Source organism: Halichoerus grypus, chromosome 3, assembly GCF_964656455.1.
Source record: "Halichoerus grypus chromosome 3, mHalGry1.hap1.1, whole genome shotgun sequence".
Classification (NCBI taxonomy): Eukaryota; Metazoa; Chordata; class Mammalia; order Carnivora; family Phocidae; genus Halichoerus; species Halichoerus grypus.
The window spans coordinates 32,035,430-32,050,517 of record NC_135714.1 but is presented as its reverse complement, the minus strand read 5'-3'; the positions used below and the strand labels follow the sequence as shown (position 1 = coordinate 32,050,517).

General features: G+C 39.8%; 1 protein-coding gene across 2 annotated transcripts in view; it reads right to left on the bottom strand.

The window, feature by feature from the left end:
* The window catches only part of KLHL5 (kelch like family member 5), an 85,401-nt gene extending 70,716 nt beyond the window's left edge, over nt 1-14,685 (bottom strand). The window contains exon 1 of one of the 2 annotated variants that reach the window (XM_036112324.2): nt 14,575-14,685. Coding sequence is in view for 1 of the 2 variants with exons in the window: in XM_036112317.2 (XP_035968210.1) it covers nt 9,518-9,567 (50 nt within the window). In the remaining variant the exon portion in view is untranslated. Of the gene's footprint in view, nt 1-9,517; nt 9,621-14,574 lie in introns of those variants that run through there. The other variant, XM_036112317.2, reaches the window with a different exon arrangement.
* Between the last annotated feature and the right edge of the window lie 403 nt (nt 14,686-15,088).

Here is a 15,088-nt window from a genome sequence, read left to right as displayed (position 1 = left end):
GCCCTGGGATCATGACCTGAGCCGAAGGCAGACACTTAACGAGTGAGCCACCCAGGTGCCCCTCACATGGTTATTTCTATTATAATGACAGTATTGAATACATTTATCTTGTACCCAGTCATTTTATCACACTTCCTCATTAGTTATATTTTTTTGAATTAGTGTTCATTTCTCATTATGTTAAGTTACAGGTACCTTTGAGACATCTAAGTGGAGGTGTCAGATAGTTGGATAAATGTTCCTGGAACTCAGATCCAAGCTCCAAAAAACTCTAAAAGAAGTCTAATGGTGGAAAAGCCACCAAAGGAGACTGGTAAGGAATAACCAATGAAGTAGAGGAAAATCCTCAGGGTCTGGTGTCAGGCAAGTCAGAGGATAAAGGTGTTTCATGGCCAAAGTCATGGCCACAACGTCAAATAGGAGGTTGGGTACCCCATGCAAAGAAAAATGTCCCCTGGAATTGTCAACAAAAAGATTCTGCCAAATCAGATAGGAGCTGTTTCAGTAAAGGGAAGGTGACCAAGCCAGACTGTGGTGGGTTTAAGAGTTAATGGAGTATGAGAGGAATAGGAGAGGACATGTATAGACAACTTGTTCAGGAAATCTGAACAGTGAGGCTGCAGAATGGGATTATAGCTGGAAGAGGTGAGGGATCAAGGCAATAGATTTGCTTACTTGCTTATTTGTTGATTTTTTTTTTTAATTTTATTTATTTATTTGACAGAGAGAGACACAGCGAGAGAGGGAACACAAGCAGGGGGAGTAGGAGAGGGAGAAGCAGGCCTCCCGCTGAGCAGGGAGCCCGATGCGGGGCTCGATCCCAGGACCCTGAGATCATGACCTGAGCCGAAGGCAGACGCTTAACGACTGAGCCACCCAGGCGCCCCTGTTGATTTTTTAAAACATGGAACATATTAGAATGATGAGAACGATCCTGCAGAAGAGGAGATTGATGACTATAGGGAGAAGCACTAAAGCAAAAAACAGTGAAGACTTTGATAAAAGGGAAGGAATGGCACCTGAGTGCCATGGATGGCTCAGATAGTCATAGGAGGAGGGAGGCTGCTTCTGTTGTAAGATTTATAACTTTCTAACTGCATTGATTTTTTAAAAGGAAAGGCATATATTAAGCAGTCTACTCAAGATGAAAATCAAATCAGCCCTCTAAAAAGAGTCATGAAATAATAAAGATCAGAGGAGAAACTAAAGAATTAAGAAATAAAATGACAGAATTAATAAAGATCCAGCTCTTAGAAAATTTGCCAGTGTATTCTCTTATCTTCTAGCAAATATAATCAAAGAAAAAACAAATTAGAACTTAGAGGATAAAATAAGTTATAATAAAATAGAATATTTAAATAAAAGAGTTAAAAAATAAAAGACTAATATGGCTACAAAGATTTTAAATGTCAAATTGAATAAGGGAAGTGCTGACAAATGGAGAGAATTTAGGCAAGTGAAGTTAGAAAATAGTCTTCAAAGATAGAATTTTCTCAAAATCACTTACAGCTAGATCTCTATTTAATAGTTTTGCCTAAGGTTAAGCTTGTCTAAGCATGGGTACTTTGAAAATGAAGAAAAATCTTCATTCTGACAAGAAAAGTTCAAAAATTATCTATTGATACAGCAGCTTGTTATAGACCCCATGTTAGAAAGAGCTTTACAGAAATTATTCCCCAGCTTTAACTCAATTCTTGGGCCATACTTTATGAAAAATATGTAGTAGGCTTAAGAATTAATACTTTCATGGCATGGAATTCAGCATTTATTTTTTTAAAAGATTTTATTTATGAGAGAGCGAGCATGGGGAGGAGCAGAGGGAGAGGGACAAGCAGACCCACACTGAGCACAGAGCCCATCGCGGATCCCAGGACCCTGAGATCATGACCTGAGCAGAAATCAAGAGTCGGTTGCTTAACTGACTGAGCTACTCAGGCGCCCCTCAGCATATATTTAAATAACAGTTTTTCTTCTGTCTCATCAACTTTTGCCAAACAATATAAAATTGTTTTGCTCAAAAATTTATCCAGCTCTGATGAGAAGTACTCCTTACGGTAATTATTTTTACAAGATCAATATATATATTAAAAGTCATTATATTGTTAAATTATTAAAAAGGTCTGCATGGACTACTCCATATAAATTAGATCCCCCCTGTTCTCTATCCCCCAACTCTTTAAGTTCTTTTCATAGCACTTATCATTGCCTGGCATACTAGATGTTTATTCCCTTATTTATTGTCTTTATCCTTAGTACAGTAGACTTTCGTTAATCACTGTAACCTTAGTACTTAGCATGGTACCTGGCAGACAGTAGGTGCTCAATAAATATTTCTCTAATGAATGAATATATCTACCAATTATAAGAGCAATAATAAAAAACAGACATTTTTGAAATTGTAAAATAAATATTCTACTTTAAAAAATATTAGAAAACATTTACTTCTGATGACAAGCCATTTTCAGTATTTTTTCAACTTAAGAGGACAATCACAGTATGTTACTCTACGAATTTCCTTTTTCTATTTCATTCTTTAGGCATAAAATTTTTGTCACTTTGAAATCTAATGGCTAAATAGCAGATGTCTTTTCAGACTGACCAACATTTTCTTCAAACCTATTATGAAATTATATTCTGTACCTCTCTTTTATTGTAATAAGTTGGCTTTACTTAAACTTGAGATACAGCTCAAACTATTTAAAATAGGAAAATTCCAATTCTGAATACATTTTTCAAAATGTAATTAAGGAGTCCACATGCAATTTCTGCTGCAAATCTGCTCAAATGTTAGTTTGTAAATTTATAAGATGACTCTGTTCAGTACTGTAACAGCAACAGTGAAATGTTATGAAGACAGACTGCAGACAAGCTCACTTCAACTTTAAATAAAGTGCGACTTTTAAAAGCACAGCTTCACTCAACAATAAAAATCAAGGCTACTGAGGAACCGGGTTATATGGGTAATCATTATTTTACAAACCTCTCTTCACATAGCATTTTTAAGACAACATTATTTGTTTTATGGAGTAATCAATTATAATGAATCTACTCTTGTAGTTTTAAATGTGTACTATAGATCGCATAAAACACTTCAGGAATTAAGTTTTCCTTCAACTATGAGAAGGAGTTACAACACGTGATTTCAAAGAATCCTTTAAAGTTTGATGTTCTGGGGTACTTTTAAAACTTAGTAAAAATGGGTCTTTTATCAGAATTTGGCTTAAACATTAGAAAACTAATATAATTCCACTAACACTTAAATTCCACTAACATTTAAAAATGATGGCAGAAAACAGTTAATTATTTACACAGGTCAGAAAAGATGTGAAAATTAAACTTTAATTTCAGGAATACATCAGATATTCTGTACCTCTCTCCAACTCCATAAAAAGCAAATGTTATAAATGTGAAGAAAAATCCTGTTTATGTAAATTCAACACATTGTTGTGCTGTATGCAAAAAGAACTTAAAGGTGAGAAAACAGACAATAAAATCGATCAGGGCAGGGACCATTATATCCCTAACAACTCATATAGTGCATGGCATTCAAATATTTATTACATTTAAATCAAAGAATAAATGAACGACACAGACCTTGATTTGAAAGATCTTAAAATCTAACAGAAGAGGTTTTGAATGAAATTACTACTGAATTATCAAGGAGGAAGTGTGTCCTTTATCTGGGAGAGGATGAGGTTCTTGAGTCAATTTAGAGGTATGCTTCAAAAAAATTTGGCATTTACTCTTGACAAATAAAATATATACCTACATATTTTAAAAAATTGGCAACAGTGAGTAATAGATTTGTGAGGGAAGAGACCATCAGTAGGGAAGCCAGTTAGAAAACTCTTCAAGGTGGGTGCCTGCGTGGCTCAGTTGGTTAAGCATCTGCCTTCGGCTCAGGTCATGATCCCGGGGTCCTGGATCCAGCCCCACGTTGGGCTCCCTGCTCAGTCTGCTTCTCCCTCTCCCTCTGCCTCTCCCTACGCACGCTTGTGCTGTCAGATAAATAAATAAAATCTTAAAAAAAAATCTTCAAGATAAGAGATATAGTTTAACCTTAGCTAGAGGCAACAAGATCTGAAAGGGAGATGGGCATTAAAGATATTATAGAGACAGAACTTATAGAATGTCTGTGGCAAATGGACAGGAAGCAAAAATGACAGCATTTTCAAACCTGGGTGATTGGAAGAATGGTAACATCAACATAAAGAAGGAAGTAAGAAACCTACAGTTTCAGGAGGGTTGAGTGTAGCTTTATTTTATTTTTTTTTTTTTTTGTGATTTTTTTTTTTTTTTTTTTTTTTTTTTTAATGAGAGACAGAGAGCATGAGAGGGAGGAGGGTCGGAGGGAGAAGCAGACTCCCTGCTGAGCAGGGAGCCTGATGTGGGACTCGATCCCGGGACTCCAGGATCATGACCTGAGCCGAAGGCAGTCGCTTAACCAACTGAGCCACCCAGGCGCCCCGAGTGTAGCTTTAAATAAATTTGGTTTTAATTAAGTATCTGACAACCAAATAGAGGAATAGGAGTCTGGTGTCTTACCTACCTTATAGTTAAATATCAATCCATTTAAGAAATCAGAAATTTAGATGGACTCTGGGCTGTTAACTATGGTTATCTTTCCATTCTTTCCACAACACAAGGCATTAAAATTTCTTTTGTAATAAAAAAAAAACCCTGAGAATACAATCTGAAATACAAAATAAGGATTCTAGCACAATGTTAAATCTTTCACTTTGTTAAAAATAATCAGGAAATATTTCTGATTTAATCCATAAATTAACATTTAAAATAAATACTGAATTTAAATTCAGTTGTAACATACTAAGAGATCTAGCTTTGTAAACTACACGGTAGATCAAAAGCTCAGCAGTTGAGAACTCTGATATACACTGAAAATTGAAGTTGTTTCATGGTAAAAGCTATCTAATATAGGAATTTTATTTCTTTGTGTACCCTAAAAGCCCTGTGACATAAGATCAAGGTGAAAAAAATGAGTGAGGTAAATTTTAACCTTTAAACTCAATCATGTCTCCTTGCCACATAATCAGACAGCATCCCAAACTACTCTCTCAGATTTACTCAATAATCTCATTGAAATTATTTATTTAAATGTCTGCCTTCTTCCCTAGACTGGAAACTCCATGAAGGTGAACTATGGCTTTTGAGACACTTAGAGGAACTGACACTCAGTTTAAAAATTGCAATATAGCATGGTAAAGATATACAGAGGCATGCAGAGGATGGAAGATCAACGCATACCTGTTTCAGTCTAGCTGGACCTCTATAAAAGTCCCTTATCAGATGAAACCTAGTTGGTCCATTAAATGGAAAAGCCAGTAATTGTAAAAATTATATTCACATAACCTTAAAAGATTTTAACTGAAACACATACATATACATTCATTCACAAATCTTTTCATATTGGATTAATGCCATACATTTGATGGGGGCCCCCCCAGTGAGTTGGGGTCCTCTTTCTTGTAGAAGGCAGGCCCACAATGACCCAACATCCATGACTTCCATTTATGGTTTCTATTAACGGAGAGAGAACTTAAAAGGACTTCAAAAATAATATGAATATGGGAGCAATTAGATCACTGGTCTGTCCACCATGAGATAAAAAGCTTGTGCCAGAATGTAAATTAATGCACTTCTTTCAAGGAGAAAGTGTTAGCATGAAAAAAAAGTCAGCTGAACTAAACAGTGTGCTTAGTGATGTGGCTAATTTACATTTCAGTGTGAGCTCACTTCCTTGAGAACTACTAATAGTCTAAAACCAGTTAGCTGGCCCATGAACAGGCACTGCTTTAGACTTTGATGATCTCCAACACACACACACACACACACACACCCCTAAACCCACCCCCACCCAGTCTTTTACAGTTATCCAGCCTTCATCAAATTTGAGAGCAAATTTGTTAAGAACTCTTCTATATTGAGATGTCCCAGAGCAATCAACTTAATTTTCAAAGAATGACTTTCTTTTCTTTATACTCATTAATTAACATGCCTAAAATGTTTCATAATTATTAGAAGAAGCATACCTGTTAAAAACGGGTTTGTAAATAAACACAAACAACTTTTGGTGAGTACCCAGCTCATTAGGTAAGCACAGAGTTGTGCCCCACCATAGGGCATCCTATTTAGCCATGAGTATTTAGTTGGCCCTGGGGATCAGTAAGTACAATTTACAGAGAGAAGAGAGTGCATTAGGTTAAAACTGTGAATCAATTTAGAGGAAGCCAGTTGAGGGTGCTTCTGCTGTTATTTTCCCACATTATTACTTATCAGTGGTAGCCTAAGTGATATAGCAGAAGGCTTGAGTCAGTAACTAAGCCACTCACCAGCTAGCTGTATGATTTGGGCAAATCACCTCTTAGGTCTTCAGTTTTCTTTTCAGTTAAATGGGATTAAGTAAATAGCACCTGCAAATTATAAGGATTTGAATACTAATAGCAGCTACTATTTCCTAAGTGCATAAATGTGCATGATAATACATGAAGTCTCTACATTGAATGGGTCTTTAGTTGTCTCACACACTCTGGCAAACAGGGGTCATTCCTCTCTCCCCTTACATATGAGGACACTGAAGTCAAGTGAGGTTACAGGTACCTGCTGAGTAGCAGGGTTCAATGTGAAGCCAGGACTGACTCTAAAGACCATATACGTTCAAGTGTAACACATCGCTTCTTGCTTGTAAAATATTCTCATTTGGAACTCGTAACTACCTTGGGAGAAGGTAGAGTATGCATTTACCTCCATTGTCCGAATTGGGAAGCAGATTCAGAGTACAGTTGATTTGTACAAGGTTAGATATCAAGGAGTAGTAAAGCAGACTTAAATTCTTTACCAATAAGATCTGACCAAAATAAAAGCAAATAAGGCACTAAAAGAGAAAAACAAAAAACAAAAGACAGTCCTTAAAGAATACATCACTCCTAATATAACAAAATACTAAGTTCATCATAATTGCAATTAAATGCCAAAATGGCCTTTATTCCTGAAGTACAAGAGCCTCCCAGATTTCTCCCCACTTGACTCCTTCCCAATTTCTGTCACTAATTCTTATAGGGCAAAGTGCTGAGCCAAATTAATATATATCAAAAGTACGTTTTCATCCCTCAACTGCTTAGTGGTACTAATATCTGGAAGTAAAGCAAGCAACATTTAAAAAATCAGTTAAATTAATACATGGACTTTTTATCCCTGAACTCATCTATAAAAGTTATCACAGTTGATACTATGAAGACCACAGCATAATTATAACAAAAGATTTACTTTCTAAAAAAGCCCTTTAACTTGGGGTGCCTGTGTGGCTCAGTCTATGAAGCGTCTGCCTTTGGCTCAGGTCATGATCCCAGGGTCTGGGATTGAGCCCCGCATTGGGCTCCCTGGTCACAGGGAGCCTGCTTCTCCCTCTCCTCCCTGCTTGTGCTTTCTCTTGCTACCTCTCTCTCTCAAATACATAAATAAAACATTTTTTTAAAAAAGCCCTTTAACTTGATGACAAGTAAAAAAAAAAGAAAGGAAGGAAGAAAGAAAGAAAGAAAGATAGATAGATTTCCTTGCCACCCACTCTTAGATTTTGTGAATTTTGGTATGTATTTGCTGTGGCGCAAGGATCAAGACTGTTAATACCATAAAGATAATGGCAAACCACAAAGTCCTGCTTGATCCTTTATGGTTGGCATGTGCTGTGACACCCAACTGTCTTATGTGCCATAAAAAGTAATAATCTGGATAACCATCAGTTTGTCTTTTACTGACCTGAACCAAATCCAGTGTTTCTATCTTCTATGGTGATGGAGGGGAATAAAGGAATCAGTCAGTACTCTCTGAATACAAATATAATCAAGCAAAATTAGCTGGGTTCTCGATACACATAATCAGCCAATCACAGATCAAGTTGATTCTGCTGCAGAACCAATCAGATTGTATAAATTGTGTATTAGCTGGAACAGCGAAAGCGGGGTAAGTTAAGGGTAGTAAAGGGCAATGTAAGCAACAGAAAAATGTGAACCACTGTTTCTCAGCTGCTTGTAATTAGAAACAGTTAATCAATACAAGTTAACCATTATAAAGAAATTCCCTACCTAGACCTTAAAAAAAAAAAAAAAAGCCACCAATTCATCCTATAATTCGACTCCAGCAAAAAGTAAAATGAGTTATGTCAGTGAGTCAAATGGCAATCAGTGGAGACCAGTGGAGGCTAGAATTATTTCTTAGTGTTAATTAAATGTTGTTAGGAGGCAGGTCAGAGAAGTCCTCCCCAACGCCCCATCCCCAGGGTGGAAGGGGGAACGTGACAAATTTAGGACAAATTGGTCAGGCCCCTCCAAAGCACCATGCCAAATCTGTCCAGCAATTCTAAACTCCTGTGGAGCAGGAGAATTGGGTATTCCTTCTTTCAGCTTATCAGAGAAATATCTCCCCAAACAGAGGCAAATATTAAGTAAAAGTGAACCAACCAGCCTCAGTCTAAATCTCCTCTCATCCACTCTCCACATTATAGACAAAGTAACCTCCCAAAGTCCAATTCATGACCATATTACTTTTACTTAAAACTTTTGTTTTCAATCACCTACAAGCTCAATAAAAGCCAAGATCTTTAGTATGGAAACCAGTGTTTCTAATAATCTAGGAGTTCTTGCTATCTTTCCAGCCTTACTTTGCTCTCAACCTCTCTTCCTATGTCACACTTTCCTCTCATAAAGAGTTAAAACACACTACATCAAAGGAAGCAAAATGAATATTATTGAATACTTCCCAAATGAAAAGGGCTATGGAAGACACTACAGATAATACAAGTGTGAGTGGAGTTAAATCTCTTTCCCTTCTGCATTTAACCTTCAGTTAACTCTCTTAGCCCTGTTCCCTGGCGATCTGATAAAAGTAGGTATGCCAACTGTGTTACTAGGCAACATTGCTTATAGTGAAAATGATTAGTAAATTGGCATCTGGACTCAGAGGAACTATAAATAAACTCTAAATATCTCATAGGAAGCCATAGCTTTGACTTCCCTGAGTGTGATGGCTCTCGTAATTGTCCTATCCCTTATGGGGTCCCTGGAAGCTAAGTCTATGGAGTTGTATGGCATATTGTCTCTTGTGAGACATGAGATTTTTTAAACCAAGACAGCTCCTGCATCCACCTTGTGTGAGCTTTCTCTCCTTCAGCTGAGCTTTCACTTGGAGCAAGGACTCCCAGATGGCTACAGGAACTGCTTACATGGACTGCTGTGAGGATCACAACCACTGATGAGGAACATCTGATGCTGCCTTGCTGGCAAGCTGTGGTTCCTGCCTGATAGCCTTCTAAGTAAACAAGCCTATCGTAGTTTTCTGTTTAGTTGAACCTAGAAAGACCCGTCCATTTGCATAGCAAGAAGAGTAAAAGAACGCCTTAGAATGACGTTCCAGGTGTTCTACAATTTGTACCCAAACTCCTCCCTGTCTGCTCTTTTAGATTAATATATATCCTTGACAAATCAAATACACAGCTTTTACTCACCTCTCTCTGTTGTTATTCCTTTTCTGGGGAGCCCGTCTTCCAGGTAACATATACTACCTCCCTTTAGTCCATTCCTTCAGCTATCTGCTGAGATGAAGCTATGGGTATTTGCAACCAGAGAGAAAGGAGATATTGGCTAGGTAAAGGATGCAAGGAAATTTCCTAAGAGAACCTAAGTGTACACACTTGCAGAAAAAGAATGGAAATTTACTGAGAATAAAAAAATAGGTTGAAGTTGGAGGAGAGATGTGGCAATAGCATGTTAAAGTGTAAAATGTTTAGACAGACTGTCTAGACCAATTGTAGAAAAGAGCAGAGCAAGGCAGTATATCGAATGCTCCCCTTTTTCCGCATCAGCCGTGGGGAGAAGCCAGGGAGCCCTGCACATGAGCATCAAAAGCAGGTGACTTATAAGAGTTAGACAATTCAGTAATCTGCACCTTGGGGGAGGGAGGAGGGATGGAGGAAAGGATTACAAAGGGGATGGCATTTACCAGTGGTTCAGGTAAGGGACAGTGTTGCTACAAGTGCTCCAACTCTACCTTCTTACCCCATTACCCTAACCAGCGTGCCCCAATAGAATGTGCAAGCTGATGTTAACTGTGTCGTAGAACTTTCAATGGCATCACAGCTTTTTTTAATCCCAAACTATTAGAACTGCCTCCTTCTCTATTACAAAGTTGCCGAATACCCTACCTTGTTATACTTTAGGGGCAATTCCATTATTTCCAAACTCTGATTGTGGTTAACTGAAGAACTAACCAAGACGTGGCACTGGACTTGCTAAAGGCTCTAGTAGGATTCCCTTAAGTGTGTGAATTCTTAGGTTAAAACACCCATTTAAAAGCAAAATATAGAGAATCAGTCAACAGAGAAAAAGAGGAATGAAGTGTCTCCCAGAGAGACACTAGCAAGATATCATAGAGATGTGAAGGAAAGCAGTTCCAGCTCCTTTTTTTTTTTTAAAGATTTTATTTATTTATTTGAGAGAGAGAAAAAGTGAGAGACAGCACAGGGGGAGGCAGAGGGGAAGGGGAGACCCAGGACCCTGGGATCATGACCTGAGCTGAAGGCAGACGCTTAACCGACTGAGCCACCCAGGTACCTCTCTGGCTCCTAATTTTCTGTTATTGATGTCAGTTGCCTCTGAAACTGAGCTGTATTCCCTGCTCTTGGACTCTGTGACATAAAGCTATATCCTTCTTCTAACAACACACTCTTTTTGCTTAAGCTAGTTTAATTTGTCACCAAAAAAATCCCTAACCCAAAAACAGTGGTTGGAGCAAAGTGTATACACGATCAGGTTCTATCATAGTGAAAGATTCTGTTAATGTTGTTTTAAAGAGAACTCAATTATAGCTATTTTATTTGGGATTGTAAACTTCCCATTCATCTTTTTATTCTCACAGGATCTAACATAGTGCCTTATACACACCACATTTAACACATTTAAATGTTTATAGAATGAAAAAAATAAATGTTTATTGAATGAACATATAATTAGAAAAGAATGAAATCCACTTGGTCAAAATAGTATGTCTAATTATGGAGTCTTCAAAAGCATTTCATTTCCAATTAATAAAAAATACTCTTTGCAATTCTCATTAGCATAATTCTATGATTGAACAGACATACATACACCAAAAAATGCTGCATTCTGTGCTCTAAATACTAAAAGCATAATTTGGATTTCATTTATTCAGATATTTTGTTAATTCATGAGACTATAAAGCCTGCTTAGTGCAGACTATTCCAGTTTTTCTCCTTTTGGGCACATGACAGAATTGCATCTCTCAACTTCCTTGAAGTTGGGTGTAGCCATATGATTTCTTTGGCCATTAAAATGTTAGCGGAAGTTACACGTGTCACTTCCAAGTAGAAGCCTTTAAGAGCCAAGGTGCAATTCATCACCTCCTCCCCCCCCCCCACCCTAACAATTGTGGAAGCATGTGTTGAGATGGAGCCTCCGATAAACTGGTGCTCCAAACGACTACCTGGAACAGAATTCTCCTGTTGACCCTACTTGGACATGTCCTGTGACTAAGATACAACCCTTTTCCTAAACCACTGAGATGTGAGGGTCTTTTGTTACAACAGCATAATTTACCCTACCTGACATATTCAACAGCACTTCTCTCATATATGGAGTAAAAACAACGAACAGCTCTGGCCTTCAAGTTGTCTTCAGAATAGTAACATTTTGTATAGCACTGCATTATTTATATAAGAATACTTTCTTATAGAAGTGTACCTCATTATCCAGACTCTCAAAATCCAAACACAGGAACTAAATGGAGTCAGATCCATTTTTGGACCAATCCCTCATTCTCTCAACTCCCCACTACCTGCTATCTGAAACTCAGGGACCAAATACATTTGGATGAGGTGCTATTCCTTGCCTTTCAAACTCTTGCCATCTGAACTCAGGAGTGAAAAAAAATTTAGACAGTAAAAGATTCTTGATCCATTATTTTATTTGTTCCCATAAAGCTGTTTTGCTACTACACCTCTTAGCCCCTCAACATCCATTGAATGAACTGTGTGCTGTTATCATTCTAATTTTACAAACAAGGAAAAAGATTCAGGGAGGTTCATAAATTTGCTGGGAACAACCTTACATGTTAGTAGCACAATCCCAGATGTACCATGCTTTCTAAGGTCTCTTACAGCTACAGAATTCCAGGATTTGATACTAAATTAATAGTATCGATAATGTTGTGATTAAAAAAAACCTATGTTAATCACATATTTACATTCAAGAATAATTAAAGTCATTATTGAAGCAATTCTACTTGCCTGAACGTAGTCTAATTCAGGACCCTGAGTGCCCTGAAGCACAGAACAGGAAGAAATCCTAGAGATCACTTGGTCAAACAGGCAACTTGCAGAACAATGAGGAATTAAGAATTTAGGGGAAAGGTAGCCTTTTCCTTTGACATACAGTCTATTTAAAATTCTGACTTTTAGATTCTCTTCACTTTGGTTCTTACCAAATTGGCTAACCTCAAACTCTTTGCTCTCCCAATTTTTTATCAAACCTCGTGAAGGACTGCCTGTCCATCCATTTCTATAGGTTCAGTGGTTCTCAATGGTCAAATAAATTTGTAAAAGGTCACCAAATAACCTCCTTTAAAAGAGTCATCTTTCACATCAGCCAAGAAATTGAGTAAAAAACTATTGAAATTTGTCTAACCCAGCTATTTCAAAGTTATATGAGTTCAGATTCTTATTTCAAGAAATAAACTACTGATTACTCATTTCTTAGAACACAATTTGGGAAATACTCTTCTAGGTAATTCTAAATGTTATGAATAGATCAAGTTAAGCCTTCAGAAAACTTATCTTTAGAGTTCTATTACTGCCCTACATTGAAGAACACTGTCTAAAAGTCATTATTTTCTGTAGGGATTTTTTTAAAAGATTTTATTTATTTATTTGATACAGAGAGAGCTCAAGAGAGGCAGCACAAGCAGGGGGAGTAGGAGAGAGAGAAGCAGGCTTCCCGCTGAGCAGGGACCCTGGGATCATGACCTGAGGTGAAGGCAGACGCTTAACTGACTGAGCCATCCAGGCGCCCCTTAGGGATTTTTTTAAAGATGTTGCCAACTTCATCATACAATCTAATCTCCCCTTTTATTAGTGCCCATGAGAGAATGCTCTTCTCAGGCCTCATCACCAGAAAATGCCCTCCTTAGGCAGAACTGGTTTTTATCTTATAAGTAGAAACACACTGAAACTTACTTTATCACCCCCCCCCCCCTTTTTTTTCTGGCTGCTGTGAAGCCCAGAGCCAAAACTGTGACTCACTTTTAGTACAGGATCTTATACTATGTATGCACTTGTTGTTATCTTTTCCCTTGACTTTGTTTCCTTTTTTCCTGCTCTGCCTCAATTTTCTCATTTAGTTTTGTTTTATCCTTTGTACTATATGGACACAAACTGGCTTCAAATCATTTTTCGAACTCTATGTTATATACATTAAGTCCCATCTTCTTACTAGTTTCATATTGATTTTTCCCTACCTGCCCCATTACCCAAAAATATCACTGTATTCACCTTAGTGTAAAAGTATTCAGTTATGACACCAAGAGAACATACACATTCACAATACAGTCAAATCCGCAAATGCTTAAAACCAGAAAAAAAGTCATTATTGTTCTTTTAGCGGTCTGATAACCAAAACGACTTATTAAACTGTGTTCTCAATGGAAGAATTACCATTTATTGGGTACCAGTAACTGCCAGGCACTTAATATACACCAGTTTCACTTTTTAAAGAATGAAGCGAGGGCATTTGCATATGCACTATCTCTGAAAGGATCAATTAGAAACTGGTAATATTGAAAAAAAAAAGAAACTGGTAATATTGGTCGGCTGGGCGGGGAGAAACTTTGTATATCCCTTTTGTACCTTTATGAATTTTGTGAATGTATCAACTATTCCAAAATATTTGTAAAAATCAAACGGGATAGTAAAGATGGCAGTAATGCTTTACTCTGCTATCACAAACTTTTTTCATCAGCTTTGGATCCCTGAGTATGCACTGAAATGCCCACAGGAGTTTCAAGCAGGCACGCCAGTTTTTAGTGATATAAAGTCCCTTTCTGATTCTCCACTCTTCGGGATGAGGCAATTACTTAACCTAAAAACTGAGATTGTGATAGCCTGAGGACAACAATGAAAAAAAAAAAATCCGAAATAGTTTCCAGTTGGTTTTATTAGTGAAAGAGTGCGGGGAGGAAGCAACGCAGTCCACGCCTCAGCCGGCCGGCCGCACACCGCGTGCACAACTTTGCCCAAGTCGGAGCGCGGCCCACACGCCGCTCCGGGCCCCCGGTGCGCGGCCGGGAGGCCGGACCGGGGTTCGAGCCCCGGCCGCGGCTGGGGCAGGTCCCCGCCCGACCCACCCCTCGGCTCGGAGGTGCCCCGGAGGGCCCCGCGGGACCCCGGCCGCCGAGGCCCCGCGGGAGGGTCGCGTGGGGGCGGGGAGCGGGCCTCGTCGCGCGGCCGGCCCGCCGCGGCCCCCTCCCCGACGCCGAGCAGGAAGGTACACTTACCGCGTCGGGCTCCGGAGGCCGCCGGGGGTCAAGGCGGGGCGGGGCGGCCAGGCGTGAGGCGGGGGGCAGGCGGGGGGCGGGGGCCAGCGGGCCGGGGGTAGGGATGCTCGGCCCCACGGGCGCCCCCAACCCCTCCCCGGCAGCCTCACCCCGGACGCCGGCCGGCTGGGAGCCGGCCACTCCCCCTCCGTCAGGCTGCACCAGGCCGAGGCGGTACGAACTCGTCGGGCAGCCCTGGAGGGGGCGGGCGAGCTGGCGGGGGTCGGGCCGGCTTGCCCGTCAGTCCCAGTGCGGCCCGAGCGGCTGCCCGCCCCGCCCCCTCCCGCCAGGCCCCGCCCCCTCCGCGCGGGGCCTCGTGCCCCGGGAGACCGCCGCCACCGCGGCAGCAGCCGCCGGGTTGGCGCTTTCTCTCCCCCCCCACAGCGCGGCGCACGCGGACGGCCTGGGCCCGGGAGGGAGTAGGTCGGGGGAGATGGAAGAAGAGGGAGGGGAGGGGAGGGGAAGGGAGGGGAGG